The 17,755-nt window shown below is 30.1% G+C and overlaps 1 protein-coding gene across 1 annotated transcript in view; it reads right to left on the bottom strand.

The window, feature by feature from the left end:
• Positions 1-4,957: 4,957 nt before the first annotated feature.
• The window catches only part of LOC129968259 (uncharacterized), a 40,038-nt gene continuing 27,240 nt past the window's right edge, over positions 4,958-17,755 (bottom strand). Inside the window, exons 3-5 of the mRNA XM_056082116.1 lie at positions 10,726-10,754; positions 9,550-9,729; positions 4,958-9,021 (exon numbers count right to left, since the gene is read on the bottom strand). Coding sequence (XP_055938091.1) covers positions 6,055-9,021; positions 9,550-9,729; positions 10,726-10,754 — 3,176 coding nt within the window. The 3' untranslated portion in view covers positions 4,958-6,054. The remainder of the gene's footprint in view (positions 9,022-9,549; positions 9,730-10,725; positions 10,755-17,755) is intronic.

Here is a 17,755-nt window from a genome sequence, read left to right as displayed (position 1 = left end):
CTTGATGATTGATTCTAGGAAAAAAAAATCAAATAGTAATGTTCGCGTGTATAATGACAATCGGAAAATGAATTCAAGTTTAATAATTTAGATAAAATGTTAGCTTCAAATTTAATTTTCACCCTTTGATTTTTGAGAATCGTACATTATATCATTTGAAATAGGAGAATAATACTTTTTGAACGACATTTTTTCAATTTGGGAATTTGGACTGATAAAATAACACTTACAAGCATTTTTCGATGATTGTGCTTTTTCTTTCGACGTTGTCAAATTAACAAATGGGGCAGATATCCACCTAGATTTTTTTAATATATTATTCATATCCATGTAACATGTTATTAAGTCTGTTTCCAAAATATCTATCATTTTAAGAAAAAATGAAAAATATTTTTCCATTTCCAATGTGCATTTTTTTCTTTCTTGCATGTGAAATATAGAGGAGATATGGTAATCGTTAAATAATTTGAATTCGACATTTTGTACGAATCTCCTCGTTTTAGGCATTCTTGAGTACGAAAAGCATACTTTTGCTATTATGTCTCTCTGCCTATGAATATGATAATTTAGAACAAATTTATAGATTTTTTGTTAAATTTTGAAAACGAAATCCATTCAGAGGAAATCTGTCTGGATTTAGAGTAAAAGTGAATTCGGTAATTATCAAAAGCTATGAGATTGGTAGTTCCAATTTGGTGCTCAGATTCATCACCTAAAATACAGATTCTTATCAAAATGTGTACCAAATCTATCAAAGATCGTATATTGGTGTTCAATACACAATTCGACTGGTCTAATTATGATAAAAAAAGTGGCCTTCCTTGGGAAATTATTTCGATTTAAAATTTTCTTTATTAATATGATACTATTAGCAGACTGCCCTTCTTTTTACGAATTTTGTGATGACTAGAAATTCTTACAAACACAATGCAACGTCTAATGCAATCAAATCAAACGAACAGACAGATGATTCAAGCCTGAAGCACCAAGATGCCATATTTCGGACTAGAGGTTTAATTTTTTTTTTGTATTTTATTTTGGAAAAACTTTTGCTTTCTTTTATAAAAAAAGATTTCAGATGGCGAATATATTAAAAAGAACCTATATTTCCAAAAATTTTAACACGCTAAGAATTTTTCTCCTTCTCCTGTGCTAAGAGCATTATAACGTAATTAAAACATTAAAAACATTAAAGAATATTAATGATAAAAGAATATTTTAAGTAAACATTGCAAATAAAGAAAATTTTTACTTATAAAATATCATTTAAAATTCTGCGATCATTTTTCAGAAGAATATTTTTAAAGTTTAGGTTTTCTTCAGTTGATGTCAACTCTGAGCTTAAAGCTATTTTGAAATAAAACTTCTTGTAATTTTGAGAAAATATACTTGGCTTTTCGTAAATGCTGATACTGATAAGATTTGATAGATCCATTGAATTCTTAATAGTAAAACAGCGCATTTAATTCTTGTGTTTATTTATGAAACTGTCTGAGGTATTTAAAAACACTTTTCAGCCCTTTTAAAGAAAATAGCGAAAAAAATTATTTGGCTTGAAGTCATTAAAAAGCTTAAACTCGGAAGAATGAAGTTAAAAAAAGTTTGATTCCTTTTATTTGAAACATATATTAATTATCTGCTGAATAAAGGTAATGTTTAGAAAATATTCTTGAATTTTTTTTGATTAAATGAAGCATATTCTTTATTTAATGATTATTATAAAAATGCTAGAAGCTCTGTTATTATTAGTAATATTGCGATGATCTTTATTATAAGTTACGAAGTCAAAAAGTTCCGAAATAATTAAAATTCATATGGCTACGATAATTAGAAGTTTAAAAGTAAAAGAAATGCTTCATAAACTTTTCTCTCGAACGCATTTCTTAAAAAGTTTCAACGGCATTTTTATTTAAGGAAAGCATTCAATATTTTGCCGAAATATATACGAATTCTTACGAATACATTTGAATAAATGAATATACCATTTCCTTTTCAGACATTAACCAAATGACTTTAGCTTTAAAAAATAATTAAAAATGCTTAGTTTAATCAAATAAATACAACTTAGAAACGTCAAATACAGATTGTCACCCTTAATTGTTTTTTTGGAGACTGTTAATTGGTTTTTTTTCATAACGCCTACCAAAAATTAACTTTGATGTACGTGCGCTTTTATTTCTGCTAATAATAATGATGAATGTTAGTTTTGGGGATCTATCTGACAGATCCTTTATTTGGAGCTACTGAATTTGATGCAAATTTACTTAGAAAAGTTGGAATGTGCACCTCAAAAAGGTTTGTTTATAAAATTTCAATTAATTAAAATTCAAGGGGAGTTTTGGCATTTTCCAGTGATAACCCCCAAAAATACAACAGCAGAAAAATTATTTTTATTCTACCTTAAAATTTAAATATATATATATGTTTTCGTTTATATCAATTTAATAGACTTAATTTTTTTTGAATTTTGTCAGTTTTTAAAAAATTTTTTCTACTTATTTTCAATAGTAGATTACATTGTTGCCCTGAAATATTCAAACCGTTTTCATTGTTTTATCAAATATTTAATAGCGTAATTTTTTTCATTAATGAAAGCCAAAGGGAGAAGAATTCTGTTTTATATTTGTGTAATTTACATGGGGATAAAAAAAAGTGAAATTATAATACTAAAAAAATTTTAAGAGGGGTACCGGACTATTGCATTTTTAATAGCGTCTGATGTCAGGGAACTAGTTTCCATTAGAAAGATTCAGATACCTAATGAACAGAACATATATAAGACCAATAAAGTAAACTTATGTTCTGTTAGCAAATGGAGACACTTGTATTCGAACTTAATATATATAAAGTTATAGATTTATTCAAATGCATGACGGTTCAACACTCAATAAACGTTTGAAATTTAATTCACTTATAGTATGTACTCGATGAGATGTCTTACTTAGAGATATTATAGAAAAACAAACAAACAATATTTTATTTGTATCACTTGGTAAAAGTGCTTATTGCATTTACTTCCGTAAAATAAAATTGAAATGCCGAATTTAATTTGTATGACTGTAATAAGAATTTTTAAATATTTCTGCTGTCACCTCCAGCAATATAAATCGGATAAGCTATTCTGAACCAGAATGAACGGTGACAAAAATAAGATTTAAAGGAATTCATAATTTCTAATAATTCTTGAATATTAAAAATGTTCAATAAAATCTCTATTTAATGGCTGATAATTTAAACATAAGGATACATGTTTTCAAAAAGTTTTGATAAAAAAAAACTCTATTTTAATTTAATGAATAAAATTAAGCTCTATTTTAATTTAATGAAAAAAGTCAGTTGCCAAACTGACTTTTTAAAATGAATATCCTTTGTTTAAAATTAGAATTTTTTTTATTTTTATAATCGATGCATTTTTATTTAAAGTATGTATGCATCCCCCTAAAAAGTACCTAGACTCATTTTTTTATAGTAAAAAGAAAAGAGACAAAGCATAAATATTGTTTGATGATGAGGTGTTAAGTACAAAAAAGGATGAATAATACATTATTTTAATTTAATGAAATTAGATATAAGTAAAATTATGGTTTTATTTTATTATTCAGATTCTTTTTTAAAAACTTTTTTTGATATTAAAAATGCAATATGCTTATATAAGGTTGGCATTGGATTATGATATAGTTTTTAAAGTAATTAAATTAATGTTTTATGTTGTCAAATATAATGGTCTTACAAAAAGATCTAAATCTGGATGTAGAAGAGGACGGAATTCCTAATGTAAATTATTAACTGTAATTATAAGGATATTATTGTGCTGTGGCTCATCCAATTCTTTTTGATTAATGCAACCCCCTTTTTTTGTTAAAATGTCTTAACTTTTAATTTAACTTAACTTAAACTTTGTAATTTATCCAGAAAATGACAATAGATATCTGTAGTAATAGTTTGATTATCTGAAATTCTTCATATTAGATTAAATGTTGCATATCAAACCATTAATAGACAGAGATTTTTCAATGCATCATGACTATGACGTGAGACTAGGTTCCCCATTTGCTCACTCACATTAACATATTTTATAAATGATCTTATCTCAAAGGATTAATTCTTCACTAGGCACAACTAGTTATAAAAAGGATTCTGCCAACTGCATACAATGAAACTTCTTAGCTGTTTTCCCATTGGTATTACATGCTTTTAACTCGCCAACTGACTTCAATTCATCACCATCAACTCCTCTCTTCCGGATCATGTTTAGGTTGTTTTCAAACTGAAATTTCTCTTTAGAAACATTCTAAGTTGTATTTGGTATTATCTTTCATTAATCACATTAAGATATGTATAAAATATTTTTTTTTTTTTTGTAATTTTGATTTCATTTCTATATAGCCAAATTTTTTAAAGTACGATATGCCAGATTTATAGCGCAACGTAGGTATAATTTGTTAGCAAATTAAAAAAAAAGTCATAAAAAAATAAAGTGGGTATAAAAGGAATGGACCTTGGTTAATAAAATTTAAAAATTGATTTAACGACATAAATTAAAGCAATTTTTATGTATTTAATTTTTTGAAAGTAAAATTTACTTGAGCTTGCTTTTTTTTATTAGAAATATCTGATCATTGAATAAACTTATTAGAGAGTGCGAATCCTTTAACTACAGTTGGAATGAATAATTAGATTTCATAAAGTCAATTTTATAAAGTGTTTAAGCTCATCATTTGTGGATTCCATGAATATTTCTTTTTGATTATTGTTATATATAAGATTATTATTTATCTTAGATTAGAGAGCAATTTATATATTCAACTAATTAATGCACTTTTATAGGAATTAAATTATTTTCCATTTACAAAAAAATGAAATAATAAGATGTTTATGCTTAAAATCTTAAGTGTTGACTTTTTAAGGAAACATGTTTCTTCTGTGTGGAAACTGAATCTGTATTAAAACAATCTCATTAGAAAAAGAAACACTTTAATAAACTTATACATACTGATACGTACATACAAAGCAAAAACATACAAAGAGTGGACATAAGAATAGCATCAACATTTCCACGGGCAGTAAGGATTCTGTAAGACTTGTATTGAAAGTTATAAAAGGAACGTCAATCCAGAAACCAGACTTGCCTCGATGGAAATCAAGAAATATTTTGCTTCTCCCTTCACTAGTTCGATAAAAAGTTCTCAGATCTATTGAATGGTAAGGAAAGTCTAGAATAAGTAATATCACTGATATGTCAGATCTTTGATTTATGAAAGAATAAATATAAAAAAAACGTTCATTAAAAAAAATAAAGTATGGAGATACTCTTTTGTATGGGCTGATTATTCTTGTAGTATAAACAGGCGAAGGGAAAAGCAGGGCCAAATACAACAATAAGTTATTCAAATACCCCAGAAAAGCAGAGCAGACTTGTTTTCGTCTGAGAAATACAACAAAGCTTTAACATAGAAATCACAAAGATTAAACAAATCTAAAAAATACTTATTTACATGTATGTAGAATATTTGAATATGATGAAAAAAATTTGTCATCTGTTTCCATTTGCACCGAAAAATTCATGTTGATATAATTAATCTGCTTTTGTTAATAAATTATGTAAGTAACATATAATTTTCTTAGCCGTATGGGATGGGTTTGAAATTGGCACAGTATGCATTAATTAAGAGCTAACTTATTTTATCACAGATTCATCATAACAAATTTTAAACATTCTTCTTCAAATTTGAGTATCGATATAGAAATCGTAAGTACATAATATTATTGATAAAGATTTCATAATAGAATAAACAATATTTGCATATTAAAGGATTAAAATTGAAGAAAATTCATATTTAAAAATTTAAACATCAGCAAAAATTGAAAGATGACAGTTATTAGAAACACAACGTAAAACAACTTTTGTGCGACTGAGAACGTTAGGTTCCCTTACTATCCCCTGTCTTCGTTATCTTCGAATGTTTATAAATTTATAGCCCATTGAATGGGGATACTAACCAACGTCCAAACAGTTAATTAAACAGTTCTACTGTGTGCATATTAGTAACACATTTACTCAGCTCCAATGTCGCCAAGGAGTGGTGCTGCTGCTGGTTCTGGTTCAGGCTGTGGTAAAATCTTCTGTTCGTTTACTTCAGAAGCAGCTGCTTGGAAGCCAGCTGGTGGTGGAGGTCGATAAGCACCACTTCCTTTTAAACTTTCGTTCGGATGGTCGGGATTTTCTCGGTGAGGGAAGACTTGTCTCTGGTAGGGTGGCTGGTGACCAGGAATCTGTCTATTTGTATAATCTGGTCGAACTTGAGTTCCAGATCCTGAAGAAGTCGACGATCCTTGATATGCTGGCTTGACTTGAGAACTTGTTATGGTATTTTGAGAAGGAGTTCCTTGTTTCGTACCTTGGTTGATTCTGGATGGTGTAGAGATAGGTTGATAAGGTGCATTTGGCTGCCCGAATTCTGGTTTAGGATAAATGTCAGGTCCTCGAGTGTAACTGGAACCGCTATCATATTCAGGTCTAGGCACTTTCGATGGCTGGCCTAGCTGAGATGAAGATTGTGGTTGATAACCACCGGTCGTCTTTACTCCTGAAACTGTCTTTACTCCAGATGTCGTCTTCACTCCTGAAGTAGGAGCTGTTTTTGTTCGTTGAGGAACATATGCTCCATCTCCTCGAGAAGGAGTGCTAACTGGAGATGGATATCCGCTTGCAATCGGTCGGTTTTGGCCTGTCGAAGTCGTTTTCTGCTCGTACGCAGTCGAAGGTGAAGATGGTGGTCCTGATGGACGACTTTGTGGTCTTGGCTGATTGTATCCTCCTTTTACGTTAGCATTAGGATGGTCTATTGGTTGGTGAGAAGGGAATCGTGGTTCAGATGGTCGTGAAACAGTCTGAATTTGAGAGGGTTGTTTAATCCTACCAGGTTGTGGGGCTGGGGGTTGAGGACGTGTTTTCTCATACAGCTGGCTATCAACTGGAGTGGGCCTTTTTACAGCAGCAGGAATCGATGGCGGTTGAGGTCTGGAAACTACTACTGGTGCTCGTGGACGTTGAACCTGTGGCTGAGGATGTCGGCTACCTTGTGGCAATTTAACACCTGAGACGGAAGTCGAAGGCGATTTAATTCCTTGTGGTTGCTGATGTATTACAGGATCTCGATAATCTGCTCCCTTTATTTCACGTTGGGGATGGTCTATTACTTGGATTGGTGGTTGATATACTCCTCTAGAAGGCTCACTTGGCTTTTTGATTCTGTCTTGTTGAGGTGGCTTATATCCACTTGATGTTGAAGTGCTAGGCCGTTTTTCACCTGCAGGTTTTACGGCACTGATTGTTTCAGGACGAGGACGGACAGGCTGAGGTGGTACGTAGCCGCCTTGTGGAGAAGATGGCCGACCTATTCTAGTTGGCTCGAATCTTGGTATTTGTGGAGGTGGTTGGTTGTATCCAGGACCGCCTTTGATATTAGAATTTGGATGATCGGATGCTGGTGGAAAAACAGGCCTTGGTTGTTGAGGTGGTCTTGGTTGCTGTGGTGGACGGACTCCAGTTGATACCTGTGGTCTAGATGGCTGACGACCTGCTGGTTTTTGTTGCTCATTTACGATTGATGGAGAAACTGGAGGTTGAGGTTGAGGCTTTCCATAATTAGGATCAACGGGTTTCTGAGATATTGGTGGAGGAACATAAGGTCGAGAAGGTGGTTGGGGAGGTTTTGTGAAACCAACATTTGTTACTTCTTGTTGAACTGGGGGTGGAACAAAAGAAGTTGGTGGCTTTGAAGGCTGCCTAGGAGGAGGTGGTGGAGGTGGAGGAACGTATTCAGTATCCACATGTTCTTGTTGGACTGTTGAAGGTGGTACATAAGAAGGTCTACCAACAGGTCTTTGTGGTATTGGTCTAGGTGAAACTGGTCGGGGTGAAACGGGTCTTGGGGAAACAGGATAGTTTGGATACCCAGTACCTACAGGACGGCTGGGTTGGGGAACTCGTGGTTGTTGGGGAGGCTGGTATCCTACATTGCCTTTTAAATTAGAATCTGGATGATATTCTGACTGAGTAACAGAAACAGGGATTCTAGGAATTGATACTGAACCTTCAGGCTGCCTAATTATTGGTGGTGTAAGAGGGGGACGAGACACACGTGGTGGAGAAACTACAGGGGGGAATGAAGGTCTCGGTGTCTTAGGGGGAGGTGGGGGTGGAAGAGGCAATGAAACTGGTTTAGGAGGCTGGTAGCCATCAAACTGATATCCAGAATCTTCCTCCTGTTGAATAGATGGTGGATAAGGTTGCTGAGGTTGCCTACTGCCTGAACCATGATCTACAGTTTGAGTTGGATATTGAGGTTTTACATCAACTCGTGGCGGCTGTGGCTGAATCCTAGGAGGCTGAGGCTGAGGCTGTGGTTGTATTCTAGGTGGTTGTGGCTGTGGTTGAATCCTTGGTGGTTGAGGCTGAGGCTGAATTCTAGGTGGTTGTGGTTGAGGTTGAATCCTAGGTGGTTGTGGCTGGGGCTGAATCCTAGGTGGCTGAGGCTGGGGCTGAATTCTTGGTGGCTGTGGTTGGATTCTTGGTGGTTGTGGTTGAGGTTGAAATACTGTTGTCTCAGGTCGCTGAACTGGAGGTTGAGGTTGAAACACCGAGGTCTCAGGTCGCTGAACAGGCTGTTGAGGTTGAAAAACTGATGTCTCAGGTCTCTGAACAGGAGGTTGAGGGTCATTTCGGGGAGGAGGAGGGATGCTTACTCTAGGAGGATACGACCCAACTGATGGAGGCTGCTCTGGTTGCCTTGGATAATTTGGAATAGAGGGTTGCTGACCACCAGTTACTCGTCCTTGACCAGGCTTAAATAGTACATCTGGCACTTTTCCTATATCAGCATTAACATTATAGAAGCTAGGGCTTTCATTACAATCGAAATTGTACCAAAAATCACAAGCTAGAATTCTTTGATTGAAATTTGTTCCCGGTCCGCATAGAAAACTTTCCTGGCGGTCTTCGAAGCATACGTGGTACACCTGGGTGAAAAAAAGAAATAATAACATCATTTTGCTATTATTTAATCCATTTTATGAGTTATAAAAATTCAAGAGCAATTTTTTGAAGTCTGTTCACATAAATTTGACGAAATCCCAAATCTAGTCCCTTGTTATTTCGACATATACCCTGTTATTTAAACTTTTAAAGCAGACATAAAATTTTATCAAAAAATTCTGCATTGCTTAATATATCATTGAAAAGCAAATAATAATAAATAGTTTTGCTTTTATTTTTAATCTTTTTTATCTATATTATCAACCCTTATACATTATAAGAGTAGAATCCGTATAAAAATCGCTAGATCCTACGTTCAAACACATTGGTTTTATAATAACAGTTAACTAAATTTTCAATGAAGAGCATAAGAAATTTCATTGAAAAGCATATTTTCAGTTAAAAAGCATAATTTATTGTTTCTTAATTAATATTTTATAATTAAAAAAGTCCAAGATAGATTAAATAAAGTTATACAATTTAAGTAATAAGTTTAAAGTGATAAATATTACCTGACATTGTGTTTCCACGTCAGCATAGAGACCAGGATTGTATGGTTGAGCGGAACAACTGAAACTTGTCTGTGGTATCGTTGGAGTTTCTCCTTTTACATATCCGTCGTGTCTCTGAAGTACGCCATCGAATCCAAGAGCACCCTCATCTCCTCTGGCTCCACCCTCGTTGTAGGATTGCTATAAAAAAACAATGTAATGAATGGAAAGGTTTTTCATGAAACTGTCTGCAAATAATATTTTATTAAACTAACCTTTTTCTAGAAAAAAACAATAAGATAGTGAAAACAAGGATTTCCTAAAAAATTTTTTAAAGTTTTTATCTAAAAAATTATGTTTTTATTAAATTTTTTTTCTAATTTTTAACAAATTAGAAAATATTATTTTATTTTAATTAAACATTGTTCCATACGAAAAAAAAAATACTCAAGTCCTTATTTGAAAAATTTTAAGTCCTTCAAGATTGTACGATATTTAAATATGTTGATTTTGTTTTCTTTTAGAGCAGCGAAAATTACGAAAGCAATAACCTACTTTTCTCGCTGTGTATATGAAATTATATTAGCAAGAACCAATGTGCCACCCGGTATTGAATTAAAATTTCCTAAGAAAGCCTGAAGAACAGTTTATGATTCAAATCTTCTATAAAAACTAAGTTTTTTCCGTTAAAACTGGTAACCCTTCAATCGCAAGCTTTGGTCATAAGCCTGTAATTGAAAGAAATTCCCCCAAGATATAAAAAATTCATGTATCAAGCTTCCATTTGTTTAGTCAAAATTGCAAAATTATTAAAATTGCAACTGATTAAAACTTATATTGATAAAATATTAGTTCAAAATTAATTCTTTCGAGGTATAAAGTATAATTTTTATCATTATATATGGAGCAGTAATCTTATATAAGAAGCGTAAAATGATTCACTTATACAGAGTGAAGTGGATTTAAATCGATATTTTTCATAGAAATATTAAAAATGCACGAAAAAAATTTAAATTTTGGGACGAAATATCAATAGAAATAAATGTATCTTATTACTTTGATAATTTTCGCTCCATTGTAATATTTTTAATCCACTACAGAATGAAAAATAATTGTGTAAAATGAAGCAGTTTTCTAATTTCTAAGTATATTTGCGTTATAAACAATTAATAGAAAATATATAAAATAATTACTTACACATTCTGAAATTTGAATGCACAAATTACCTGAAAAAGAAATAATAATTATAAAATAGGTAAAAAAAGCAATATATAAGAAAATGAAAAAAAAATTATATCGATTTGTTGCATTTAAATAATTCTAAAATATATCTTTGTTCGGATTCATAATAAAGCAAAATTTTAGACAGTTTTTGCCTATTGGTGTTTTTGCTTTTTGTTTAGAATTCGAAATCAGAACAGAAAAACTGATGAATTACAATCAGAAATTTTAATTTGAAGGTGCTTTCATATAAATATTCTAGCAACGATATTGATGCGTTTATTATTATTACATTAAGGAGCGATGAGATTAAAGAATTGCTTAGCTTTTAGAGTGATCATCAAATTTATATATATTTTATTCAGGAAATTCAGTTCTTTTTAATAATACCCATTTTACGAAACGTTGAAAATGATTGAATAAAGTATTTACTGAATGTTGAATTGTTTAAAAATTTAAAAAGAAAACTATTTTTAAAATTATTAGCTGATAATTAGTATAGAATTCGTTTTTTCCAGGTTATTAATGATTCAATATTCCTTTCTATCTCAACTTTCATATTATTTATTTATTTCAACTTAAATTCTTTTTGAAACTTTTTATTTGAATAAACCTTATTTTCAATGCTTTGCATTTAATTTAATTTCGTTAATTATTCATTAAATAAATGAAAAACTTTTATACCATGTTATATTAGATAAGGAATAATTATTCTGAAAGATAAATTTTCTTAAAAATATCTTTAACATAAAAATATATTTAAAAATATAGTAGGTATCGTGGCGATAAAAATTAATTTTTATTCAGTACAAAAACCAGAGAAGTATGCATATAACTGAACTCCTAAGTCTGATGCAGTGAAGGCCGTTAAAAAAAACTGTCGAAAGCTCGTCCTTCGAAGCTGAAATATTTTTATTTGAGAGTAAAATACGATCGAAACCACTTAGTATGGGAATCTGTATTAGAAATCCACCACTAGAAGTAGAAGTAAAGCATAAATCACTCTGCACACCACATATTTCTCAACGGGCAGTGACATTTTTTGCTTATGATCAGAAAAGAGACACAAGCCGAAAAGGAAATATCAGAAATTTTCGAGGACAACCAAAGACAAAAAAATGTAATGCATCTTTATCTGTTTTAAATTGTCTGACGTTTATGGTGGATTTTCCGTGAGGATCTGTCAGTTAAAAAACATGTTGAAGTTGCTTTTGAAGGTCACCTGAGTGTGTAAGACGAGGTCAGTAAGAACAAATTAATGTGTACGATATATATATTTTTTTGCCATCAAATATTTCACATTCAATACCTATCTTCCTGGGATGCATATGGCGACTGGTTTCTTCGCTCGAATAATTTAAGTGCCAGGAAAAGTTCTTTAAATCTCTTAATTACTTAAGCATGCTTTCCATGAATAGAAAATGTTTTGCAATTTTTTTTTTTTTGCTTTGCAGTGTTTTGTGGTAATCTTCTGAACTTTTTGTATTTTTATTTAAGATTTATATGTTTAAAGTTTAAAAGTTTTGACGATAAAAAAAATATCGGGATTTACAGAATTCTTATGAAATGGAATTTTTTTTCCTCTTTTTTTTAAATTTTGATATCTTATTCAACTATCAAAACTTCCTAAAACAAAAAAAAAAGGTGGGGGGGGGAATTAGCATTTTAAGCATAAAATTATTCGAAAGCTCATTAGTTCGAAAGCTCATTTAATAATTAGAGGTAATTAAATTATTCAAGCCTTTAGAATTTAATTTTAAGACAATCTTTATACTTGGATGCATATTTAACAAAATGCAACGAAGTTCTCCCTCCCTCAATAATTCTTCTTATTTAATCAATATAAAGTCATTTTCCAATGCATGTTTTTTTAATTTTAAAATTTATCTTTCATCATTCTGACATGCGTCGCTGGAGGAAAAGAAAGTGAATTTCTTCCCCAGGAAGTTCGAGAATATAAGTGGAACACAACATGCCTTAAGGGGATGTTCGATCGAACTTATTCTTGAGGCCATACATTTGCCTGGGGTATAGGTCGGATAAAATATTTTTCTTTTCTTTGTTACATCTGACGAATGATCGACATATTTTCTCATCGTTTTAATTAGTAGCATGGGCTACTGTACGCGAGAAAAAAACGATGATATTTGATTGAATGATATTACAATTAAAGATTATTTGCTTAAATTTTAAAAATTAACAGAACACATTTTTTTAAAGATGTTTATTTTCAGTTAGCCGCTGTCAGAATCTGCATCAGCTGTCGGAAGCTTCTTTAATTGAAAAGTCTGTTGATTGAGAATTATATTAAAACTAACAATACAAGTTTACAAACTAACAATTAAAACTAACAATACAAGTCAGTTTTTTAATTATTAATTAAGTATAGCAAGAATTTTAATTAAAAACGCTTAAAATACGAAGAACGAAAATTAGAATAATATAATGAATGACTTCTCTCCAATATAAAAGCTGAGAAATAAAACAATATCTTAAAACTGTGTTTGAAATATGTTGTATTCTTTAAAATTTTTCTATTTGCAATTACCATTTTTCGTTGCAATTTACCATCTTTTTTTTTATCTCATTGATAATTATATTGAAATATAGAAATTATATGAAATATAGAATTTGAAATATTTCAAAACTCTGTTTATATATGTTTAGTCTTTGTCTAGTCGAAGACTTTCTACTTAGGAAGCTAAATTTTACGTTTCTTTAGTTAAAAACGGATTGAATATCATAATAAAAATTGCCAAAGCCAACATATATAAATCGGATGATTTTTACAAAAAAAAAAAAAAAAAAAAAAAAAGAATTGTTCGTCATTTAATGAGATTAATGAGATCAATTTTTAAACTGACCTCTCCAGGAAGTAGCTACGTTTTGACAGTCATAACAGTTCATAATCATAACACAGGAAAAGAAGGATATCAAGCAATTATATTATAATCTAGAATAGTGAATATTGTCTTTAAAAGATAAACAATTCAGCAAGTTCAATTTTGGTATATTTTTAATGTTCTTTGAATAAACAAAACGTCGAAAAAAGTTTTGAACTAAATGACGAAATTTTAATGTTGGATATCCTAAAAGTATTTTTATCTCCTGTTATTCTTCCTTAGAAATTTAAATAATCGGAATGGGAAATGGGCTAGGTTGTTATATACAATCGATATTTGTATTTCATAAATTATTTATCTTCAATTATGCATATAAATTAAGTGACTTTATTTAATAGTGCATTAAATGCATACTAAAATAATTATCCAATTATGCATTTAACTTGCAAATGAAATGAAATTTTGCTTCGTAATTAGAGCTACTAAAAATAATAGGAAGATTCTTTACTTCTTTGGAAAAGAGAACAAAGAACTTTCTTAGAAAAAAATTCTTTCTCGAAAAAAATAAAACTTCCTTATTTCTTTATCTTTCCTTTCCAGTGTATTATATTGCGATATTTTGCAGAAGATATTTGATTTCAGGAAGTGATACTGAAATAAAAAGGTCACCAATAGACTGTAGAGACAGGATAGAAAGCCTATCAATATAATTAAATGCATGTTCCACAAATGCATCGTAACTAAGTATATTTTATACAAGAAAGGAATATTGTCAGTTTAGTTCTTATCCTTTAGTTATGGAATTAAACATGCTAAACAATTGTATAGTGTCTAAAACATTTTTTTGCCAAGCAATTGCTAAGAGCAACCATCAAGAATTTATTTAAAAATTCGAATCTAACTAATTTGTGAACTCATTTTTTGTTATCATGCAATAAAAGATAAAAAGCTTTATTTTAAAGTGATTTTAAACTGAATAAATGATAATTAATTTTGTGAATTCATATCAATATTTCTAAATATTTGATACACAATTCATTTGAGAAAATGCTGCTACGTTGTGGCATACTATGAACTTCTGAATTGTTAATGATTATTGATAAATGATATAAGGGTATTTCATATTCGCTACCATTGTTGTAAAAGATATTGAAAGAAAGAAGAAAAACTTTCAAGAAATCAACTATAACGAAACTACACCAAAATCCTTGAGGAATTCCAATGTCTTAAACTAGTATCTTCTACTGTATTGATTAGTGGATGCTCCAGGAAATCAACTTCATTGATTGACGGCTGCCCTGCTTTTTGAGAGATAAAAACAAAATCCAGGCTTGTCGGTCTAGTCACGAAGCAGCATGGAGAGCATGATCTCGGTAAAGATGTTATTTTTTCCACGCTTTCAATAGGAAATAGACTGGGTGAAAGAACTTAATTACAAAGTAAGATTTATAGAACAATTAATAGCTGCGGAATAGAATTATTATCTTATTTCTTTATGAAGTAGCAAGTCAAGAAAATATCCATGATGTCAATATTCAGATTGATTAACATGGAAGAGTTATATAACATAAACTGCAGAACGTATTAATTATGAAAATTAATCACCTTTTCGATAAAAAAAAGACAATTATATTTTTAAAATTTAATTGAGGATCTTATCAAATGTTTTATTTGAGTTCTTTTCTTCAAGATAAAGAATACAAGCTAGAAATAGCAAGTATGAATATTATTGATTTTACATGAGAATTTCCTGATAATTTTAACGGACCATACCATTTTCGAAATAGTAAATTGAAAAAGAGTCATCAATTTAACGTTTTTCTTTCAAAAATTAGTATCTTTTGGTATCTTATTATAAATTTACTGAACAATCTCAAAATGTAGCAACTATGGAATTTTTTTTTCAGGCAAAGTTTTTTATTTTACACACTCAGAAAGTGAGGGAAAAATTGTTCGCTCAAATTTTTAAACTAATTTGTTGGAAAAAATTGAAAGAACAAAAATATTAGCAATCAATTAATTTAGTCTAAGAGTATTTAAAATAATCAGTCACCATAAACTTTAATAAAAATGTTTTTTATACAAATATACTACAGGCCTTTTCAATGTAAAGTAAAATAGACATTCTAAATTTGAGCATTAATTTTAATTTTAAATTAAATTTCTTTTCATTCGATTCCTTTAATCATCATGAATTTTTGAGAAATACATAGAATTAATATCTTCATATATTACAGCAGATGATGTTGAATTAAAAATCATTCGCGAAGAGACTTTTGGAGGTAGTGCCTTTATAAAACGTTAAATGTGCCAAAATATTTAAAATTTGCAGAACCAGTTAAATGTCTATAACTAAATAATTGTTATAGTAATTAATGATAATTAAATAATTGTTAAAGGAATTCATTTTTTGTAAAAGTTCTGAAACAGGGAAAAATTCACAATTTTCAAATTAAAGAAACGAATAAATGTTTTTTTATTTGAAAATCTTTTTTAAATCAGCCCTATTAATTCACGAATTATTTTTAATTCTTAATGCATTTTAATTCATATTTCATAAAAAATCATTATCAATAGAATTTTGTATATAAGTATGGAAGTGATTTTAAGTTTTAAGTATCAGCTATTGTAAAACAACCTGTTTTTGATATTATATCATGACACGATGAAAAATAATGGAAGTTTTAAAAATATCATAACATGCATTTCTGTATTTAAGAACCAACGAAGGAAAAAAAAACTAGAAGAAATGTTTGGGATATTTAAAATTATAGATATAGAAATTATAGATATCCCCAGTATCTATGATTTTCCTTAAAAGAATCCTACACAGGTTATATAAAAAAATACCTTATTGTTCCTTATGATTGGACAGATTTTTCCATTGAACTAATGTATGCTAATTACAGTTTCAGGTGCGCCAGTCGAAAGATTTTACTTCTATTTAGTTTCTTAAAGAATGTATTTGTAATGATTAATGTTGGATATTGCATCGTGAAAAGAAATATATGATTTTAACACATGTTTAAACTTTCTTTTAAATTAAAATCGATAATTTTCAAAGATAAGAATTTGATGACGTTCATACAATTACCCTACTTCAGAAAAACAAGGCCATTGCGATACCACGTGACAGAGTCAACCCCTGGGGTTACGAATAACACCCTTTTGCTAATCACATGATTTTGGTTTACTTCTAGAGTTGATTTCCCGCATTCATCTGGTTAAGTTTCATTAATAAAATGCGAAGAACTGGATGCCAAACACAGTGTCAAACATTTCAGGTCTCAAATCAGGCTGACAACGAGGGAGGGGAAGCGGTAAAGTACATCTCGAACACATCCTTTGCTTATTTATTCATTGAAAACCCTAGATTGATCGTGTTGTGCAACCGACGTCCATACTTCATTTGAAATCCCCCAGGGCACGAAGGAATATGATCAAAAAAGTGTTTTAATGATTTGTGAAAGATGACAGATTTTTTTTTCATGAACCCGGAAGACAAGAGCAGCTGCTTGAAATAAGAGAAGAAAGTTATACACGCACTTTAGTCTCCTTTACAGTCCAGGCATTTGATTCGCTCACAAAAATAGCTCTGATCCATTAGAAAAAACACTCAGTGTTGCATTCTTTCATTTATCAGGAAACTTATGTCTTTCAAATCGATTTGATAGGTAAAAAAATATCTGAATGCATGGATTAATTTTTGAGTGATCAATATAATAAAAATCGAAATTACTTTTTATTCAAATAGTTAAAAATTTTATTCTTTAATCCATATACTAAAAGTATTAATGTATTTTTTTATTGACATATTTTTTTTAACCTTATACAAGATGTTTTATGCAGCTAAATTAATAATATTGAAGCATTTGAATGTATATACTTGAAATTTTATTTTGTAATTTATGATTTTTCTTGTTATTTATTTTTTACGAAAATTTAATTTTATTTATGCTTTATTATCAGGTTTATTTAAGAATAAAATATCAATACAATATATTTTTCAGTTTATTTTGATGTAGATATTATTTTAAAATTCTGTTTGATATCCCAAAGATTTGAGAAAAGAGAATTAGGCGTAGTTACTATATTCACTATTAAGTATCGGAAAGGTTCTTACAAAAGATTATCATTTGCAAATTTTAATCTTACAGCCTAAA

The sequence above is a fragment of the Argiope bruennichi genome, chromosome 1 (genome assembly GCF_947563725.1).
Source record: "Argiope bruennichi chromosome 1, qqArgBrue1.1, whole genome shotgun sequence".
In the NCBI taxonomy this organism is placed as follows: domain Eukaryota; kingdom Metazoa; phylum Arthropoda; class Arachnida; order Araneae; family Araneidae; genus Argiope; species Argiope bruennichi.
The sequence above is the reverse complement of the archived record's forward strand: the minus strand, read 5'-3'. Positions and strand labels throughout refer to the sequence as shown.